At 39.1% G+C, this 6,731-nt stretch overlaps 1 protein-coding gene across 1 annotated transcript in view; it reads left to right on the top strand.

Annotated features, from left to right (window-relative positions):
* LOC108680201 (actin-related protein 5) overlaps positions 1 to 5,944 on the top strand; it is a 10,398-nt gene extending 4,454 nt beyond the window's left edge. The window contains exons 8-13 of the mRNA XM_018168975.2: positions 1,425 to 1,640; positions 2,263 to 2,384; positions 3,448 to 3,586; positions 4,225 to 4,377; positions 4,636 to 4,872; positions 5,705 to 5,944. Coding sequence (XP_018024464.1) covers positions 1,425 to 1,640; positions 2,263 to 2,384; positions 3,448 to 3,586; positions 4,225 to 4,377; positions 4,636 to 4,872; positions 5,705 to 5,944 — 1,107 coding nt within the window. The remainder of the gene's footprint in view (positions 1 to 1,424; positions 1,641 to 2,262; positions 2,385 to 3,447; positions 3,587 to 4,224; positions 4,378 to 4,635; positions 4,873 to 5,704) is intronic.
* The last annotated feature ends 787 nt before the right edge of the window (positions 5,945 to 6,731 follow it).

Raw genomic sequence — 6,731 nt, 5'->3', positions numbered from 1 at the left:
GGGGTAACATTGACCGGCTTGGAAATTAAGTTAAAATTACCATAGGTACCTATATAACATATTTTATGTTTGATATACCTATTAATGTTTTTTTCTTTATGTTTCAGACTCTACAGAGTCTTGTATATGGTAATTTTAATTTAATTTCCAAACTGGTCTATGTTACCCCGTCACGGCTGCCATTAGGTGGTCACATTTTGCCCATTTCCATTTGCAAACTGTGACATTTTCCTAAAATCTGTCTTTTGTATATGTAACTAGAAGTGTTCTACTACAATGCACCACAACCTGGAGTTATTTGGAGTTATTTTACTAAAAACTAAAATTGATTTTACCACCCGGTCAAAGAAACCCCAAGAGCTGGGGTAACAAAGACCATCACTTTTTTTTTAAATTACATCAAAACTATGAGAGGCAGGAGCCAGCAATTTATGGTGAGTAAAGCTAGAGTATAGACCTGTATTTTGCATGTTTCCTTATCTAGAAAAAAAATTGTATCATTTTGAAAAAAAGTGGTCAAAGTTACTCCATTTTACCGTAGTTACTTTAGTTTCAGGAAACGGCCGCTCAGTTTAACTCGCCTGAAGGCATCTCTCGACACGAAGTAATAGTTAAATTGCCAGAGCTCTTGTTTTTTTTTCTGGCATTTAGAGCAGCTTTTGGTGTCGTTTGCTCTTGGCCAACGTCTTGACATCCCCCAAGGCTGGTCTGAATGACATTCAATTCTTTCTGGAAACTTCTGAAGGAATGAGGTTGATATTCCGGACCTAATAAACGTCAGAGACAATGTCTCGAGATGATTTTTGTCGTGTTCCTGTTGTTAATGTGAAGGATGTTAATAAAGCAAAGGGTTAATAAATTGTTGATAAAGAGGATAATAGTGATGAAATGGCTTCGTCAGGCCAATGTGTTTGGGGTCGAAGTGATTGGTCAGCATGTGGCCCACAGACCACTGGGTATTATTGTGTTATTGTTCCAATATTTTATTATTTTACACAAATATTGCTTGATATATATTTGCACCTGGCGGAAATTAAAAGTTAATATCATTTATATTGCTCTAATTATTAATATAGTGCCCTAGAAATTCAAATTGTAATGAAATTGACAGGATCATTATAAAATTGAAATAAAATTAACTAAACGATAACTTGTTCTCCAGCTATTATTATTATTAATATTATTATTATTATAACTATTATTATTATTATTATTATCATTATCATTATTATTATTATCATTATTTTTATTATTATCACTAATGTAACGTACAGCTTGCAGAAGACGATCAAGAGCTAGAGCGCCTAAGCGAGTTGTGCTCTGCGATGTCAGAGTTCAGGCAGTACCAGCCAGAGTACTATCATAATTATTATTATAATTACTATCATTATTATCATCATTATCATTGTTAATTAAATGCACAGCTTGCAGAAGACGAACAAGAACTAGAGCGACTAAGCGAGCTGTGCTCTGCAATGTCAGAGTTCAGGCAGTACCAGCCAGAGTACCAGCACGCTCTGGAGGAGGCTGGCGTCGCTACCATAGAAGACCTGCACAAGAAAATTGCTGCCATGCAAATAAAGATATGCAAAACTAGAGCCAAGATGGCGCAGGAACCTGTTGAAGAGGAGGGCAGGCTTGTAAGTCCAGGGAATGTTTGTTTTAGTTATAATTATAAGGTAATTTATGAATTGTCAATAAAAAACTAGAGCCAAGATGGCGCAAGAACCTGTTGAAGAGGAAGGCAGGCTTTCAGGGAATACTTGTTTTAGTTATAATTATAAGGTAATTTATGAATTGTCAATAAAAAACTAGAGCCAAGATGGCACAGGAACCTGTTGAAGAGGAGGGCAGGCTTGTAAGTACAGGGAATGTTTGCCTTTGTTATATTTCTAATATAATTAAAGGATTGCAAATAAAAAAGGATTAATTGGATTGGTTATTGCATTATTTGCATCAGAAGCTTGCATCACTTAACTCTTATACAGCATCAGCGACGTGCTGCTATTCAGCTCTCAGCATCAGCTTTAACTTTCTCTTCCGCTGGTTGCATTTAAAATCAGCAATTGCTTCACTATCACCATCACTAGCACCAGACACCATCACCACCATCATCTACTAGCACCAGTTCCCACCCACCACCACCACGTCCTCTCAACCACCACTCACCACCCCCACTAACCACCCACTACAACCACCACCAACCACTCACCACTCTCCCACCACTCACCACCACCACTCTGTCCCACTCCCTCCCCCCAGAGCCCAGGTCCCGGAGGCGCAGGTCTCCCTGAGGACGCTGAGGAGGCCGAGGAGGTGCTGGAGGCCATGCAGAGGGAGTGGACGAGCCTGCACGAGCGTAGGGCAGCGCGCCGCTCCAAACGGTCCATATTAGAACATACATAATATACTTATAGTGCTCTGATATCTTATAGTATTCAACTTAACACGTTGACTACGTATTGGTACATATGCGTACCAGGAAATGTATTTCTCCAGGACGTAATGGTACATAATTCAGGTTGCCTAAAATCGGCCAAATCCGAGAACAAAAAAGACCAAAAAGGCCGATAATTCAATGCATACTAGTTTATTTGTAGGTTCCGCTATAAAAATTCCATTCATTTTCTTTTTGCAGTATTCACAATTTAATTAGGAAGTACCCCTATTAAAAATTTTAGCCGGCCAACGCAATTGAGAAAAACTGACCGTCTGGCAACGCTGCTTAAAAAAAGTACAAAAAATGAAATAATTGTACAAGATGAAGTAATCGTAGTCAACGTGTTAATCTACTTATTACTCTGATATCTTATAATATTCAATATATAATAAACTACGTATTATAAAATTCAATATAATCTACTTATCACTCTTATATCTTATAGTATTCAATATAATAATTTATGTATCAATCAGATACCAACATTGTTGCATCGATTACATAAATATTTCATTATATTTATTCATGTGGTAGATTTTATTTGTATAAGACATGTTCAACATTTATTTCCTTACCGAATATTACTGGAATTGATATGTATCTTGATTTCTAAATTCATGCTAACATTTTATGGCCGTGTATGGGCACCAATGTTAAACCTATATATGAATAATAGGCGGCACGTATATCGTGTATTACACAGGCGGCACGTATATCGTGCATTACACAGGCGGCGCGTATATCCTGTATTACACAGGCGGCGCGTATATCCTGTATTTCAAGACTCTAAAGCTAATTGTAGCGTCCATTTAACATAACATGTACGTCATTATACCTCATATGCTGCACAGAAACTGATCTAACGGTCGCACCCATGCAAAATATAACTACACTACAATAATAATAATACCATACGTTACTGCACTATAATATAATATAATATTATTCATACACTATAATACTACAACGTTAATACAATAAATCTAACAGTATCGTCATTACCACAGCCAGGAGATGGCTAAGCGTCGCACGGCGGCGTCTCAGGAGCGCATGCGTCTCATCTCGCAGCTCGCCAAGCGGGAGAAGAAAGACGACCACTTCGGCCGACGGGACGAAGACTGGGACGTGTACAAGGCCATTAATAAGGTGGGACTGGGACGTGTACAAGGCCATTAATAAGGTGGAACTGGGACGTGTACAAGGCCATTAATAAGGTGGGACTGGGACGTGTACAAGGCCATTAATAAGGTGGGACTGGGACGTGTACAAGGCCATTAATAAGGTGGGACTGGGACGTGTACAAGGCCATCAATAAGGTGGGACTGGGACGTGTACAAGGCTATTAATAAGGTGGGACTGGGACGTGTACAAGGCCATTAATAAGGTGGGACTGGGACGTGTACAAGGCCATCAATAAGGTGGGACTGGGACGTATACTATATACGATACCACATATTTATAAATAATATACTTTTACCATATTATATATAATGTATACAATATATATAATATTGTATACTATATGTTAACAACACAATAGGGTTATATATAGGTACTACATACAGTATAATAAATATTAACGCGACAATACGTTTATACTACCTATAGTATAATATTGTATACTAAATATTAAGGCGGCAATACGGTGCAGGAGGGTGGAGGGTCAGACAGCGAGGACGGTAGTATAATATTTTGTACTAAATATTAACGCCACGATACGGTTATATAAAGGTACTTCATATAATATAATAATATATAATAAATATCAACATAATACTGTGCAGGAGGGTGGAGGGTCAGACAGCGAGGACGAGCTGGAGCGGCTGCAGGAGCTGACGGCGACGCTGCGGCAGCACAGACCTCACTTCCTGGCTGAGGGCGGCACCCAGCCTCTTACTGAGGCTCAGAGGAACCAGATCCTGCTTACTACTGAGATGGTGGGTGCTGCTACATCACTGGGTGCTGCTACATCACTTTATTGTGCCATACTACATCATTTGTATCTGTAACACATCACTTTAATCGGTCTCAATGCCACCAATATACAGTCCCTTTACGATATTATATTTCATTTATATTGTATATCATTTAACCCTTTTATTTCTGTCTATTAATTGCCTTTTTTCCATTTTATTTAAGCAGACAAAATTAGCAATGAGTTTATTAGATTTAACTACTTGATTAATTCGCCACAGATCCGCACGGGTGAGGTGCTGTTCCAGCCCAGCCTGGTAGGTCTAGGCCAGGGTGGTCTGGCAGACACCATCGCGTACGTGCTTGGTCTGTTCAGCCCTGCAGACCAGCAGCGGCTGGTAGACCACGTCGTGGTCACCGGTGGTCTGGCCACCATGCCTGGTCTGGTGGACAGAGTGCGGCATGAGCTACGTGCCATCAGACCTTTTATGTCCGCCTTCAGCGTCCGCGCCGCGCAGGTGAGTCAGGATGACCCACTCTTTAGACCCTCTAACCCCACTCTGTTGACCCATGAACCCCACTCTGTTGACCCGCTAGCCCCGCTCTGTTGACCCATTAACCCCACTCTGTTGACCCATTAACCCCACTCTGTTGACCCACTAACCCCACTCTGTTGACCCACTAACCCCACTCTGTTGACTCACTAACCCCACTCTGTTGACCCTCTAACCCCCACTCTGTTGCTGTCTCTTATACACATCTAGATGTGTATAAGAGACAGCTTTGTATCCTCACACTTTGTATCCTCACACTTTGTATCCTCACACTTTGTATCCTCAATGAGGTCTCATTTTTTCTATTGAATCACATTGAGCTCATTGAACCTGCATGAAAATATATTCGAGCTTTTTTTCTTGCTCTTCTTTTCAAACATTTTGCTGAAACAATATGTACTAATGTCTGTATTTATACTTAAAGTGCTTCCTGCTGATGACGAGTGTTGCTTTCAATATTGCAGCAATATTTTAAATGTTTTTTCCGGTGGTTATATCGATTTCTTCTTCAAGTAGTTATATCTAGTTCAATTTTCCGTTGTAATTTCTATTAGCGTTTTTGTATATATTTCCATTTCTCGTGATTATACCTATTTTTAATTCCGTGATTATATCTATTTACATTTCCATTATTACGTTCTTATTCTTATAACATTTTCCGTTGTTATATATATTTCAATTTCTCGTGTTTATCCCCATTTCTTCATCCCGTTATTATATCTATTTACATTTCACATTGTCATATCTAATTCCTGTTTACGAAATTATTCCTAATTTGCATATTTTGTTCTCACAGGAACTCATCCAAAGACGCATGAGAATCTCCGTGGAGTTCCAGGAGGAGCTGGCGCTCTGGAGCAGCCCTGAGCACTGCTCCAGCAGCGGCCTGACGGTGCAGCTGCCGTTCGCCGCCGCCCCCGCCACCGCTGCGGTGGACCCCGCCGTCCAGAGGGAGCGGCGGCGGGAGGCCGCCCGCCGTCTCGTCCTTATCAACGCCAGGAAAAGAGAGGAGAAGGTCGCCGTTAATTCCAATTAATTTTATTTTAAAATAAATATAACATCTTGGTTGAAGGATGTTTTGAGATTTCATATATGTTGAGATTTCATTCATATACGTTCATATATACATATTTTTTACGTTGATTTCATATGAAAATAAGTATAACGTCTTGGTTGCAGTACGTTTGAGATAATTAGTTAGATTTAGGAACGCAACGTAGACGCCAGGAAGAGAGAGAAGGTAACAATTTATTTCAATTGAGCTAATTTAAAAAAAATATAACGTCATGGTTGTAGTATGTTTTGAGATAATTAGTTTGACTTTGAAACGCAACGTAAACTCCAGGAAGAGGGAGGAGAAGGTAACAATTAATTTCAATTGATTGGCAAAAATAAATAGGTATAACGTCATGGTTATAGTATGTTTTCAGATAATTATTTAGATTTTGAAACGCAACATAAATGTCAGGAAGAGGGAGAAAGTATTGGTGACGGCAATTGATCTTATTCTAAAATATTACGTCTTAATTATAATATGTTACTAGATACCGTAAAATGTTGTTACTTTGACCGGCGGGGTAACTTTTCGTTTTTTTAACAAAAACCCCCAAAACTCAAAAACAATTCGACATAGAAAAATTTTGTCAATGTCCATCAAAGGCCTAATACTGAGGCTACGTAACACAAAAGATAGATTTAAAAAGTTTGCATATCTAATAGGTTAAAAAATTAAAAATGTGACCCACAAAAAAGAGCTATTATTTAAAGCCTGTCGGAGTACCCCCTCCAATTTTTTAATTTTTTTTAAATAACTCCAGGTTTTG

This window comes from Hyalella azteca, unplaced genomic scaffold, assembly GCF_000764305.2.
Source record: "Hyalella azteca isolate HAZT.00-mixed unplaced genomic scaffold, Hazt_2.0.2 contig11575, whole genome shotgun sequence".
NCBI lineage: Eukaryota > Metazoa > Arthropoda > Malacostraca > Amphipoda > Hyalellidae > Hyalella > Hyalella azteca.
Note: the sequence above shows the minus strand (reverse complement) of the source record. Positions and strands in the feature narration are given on the sequence as shown.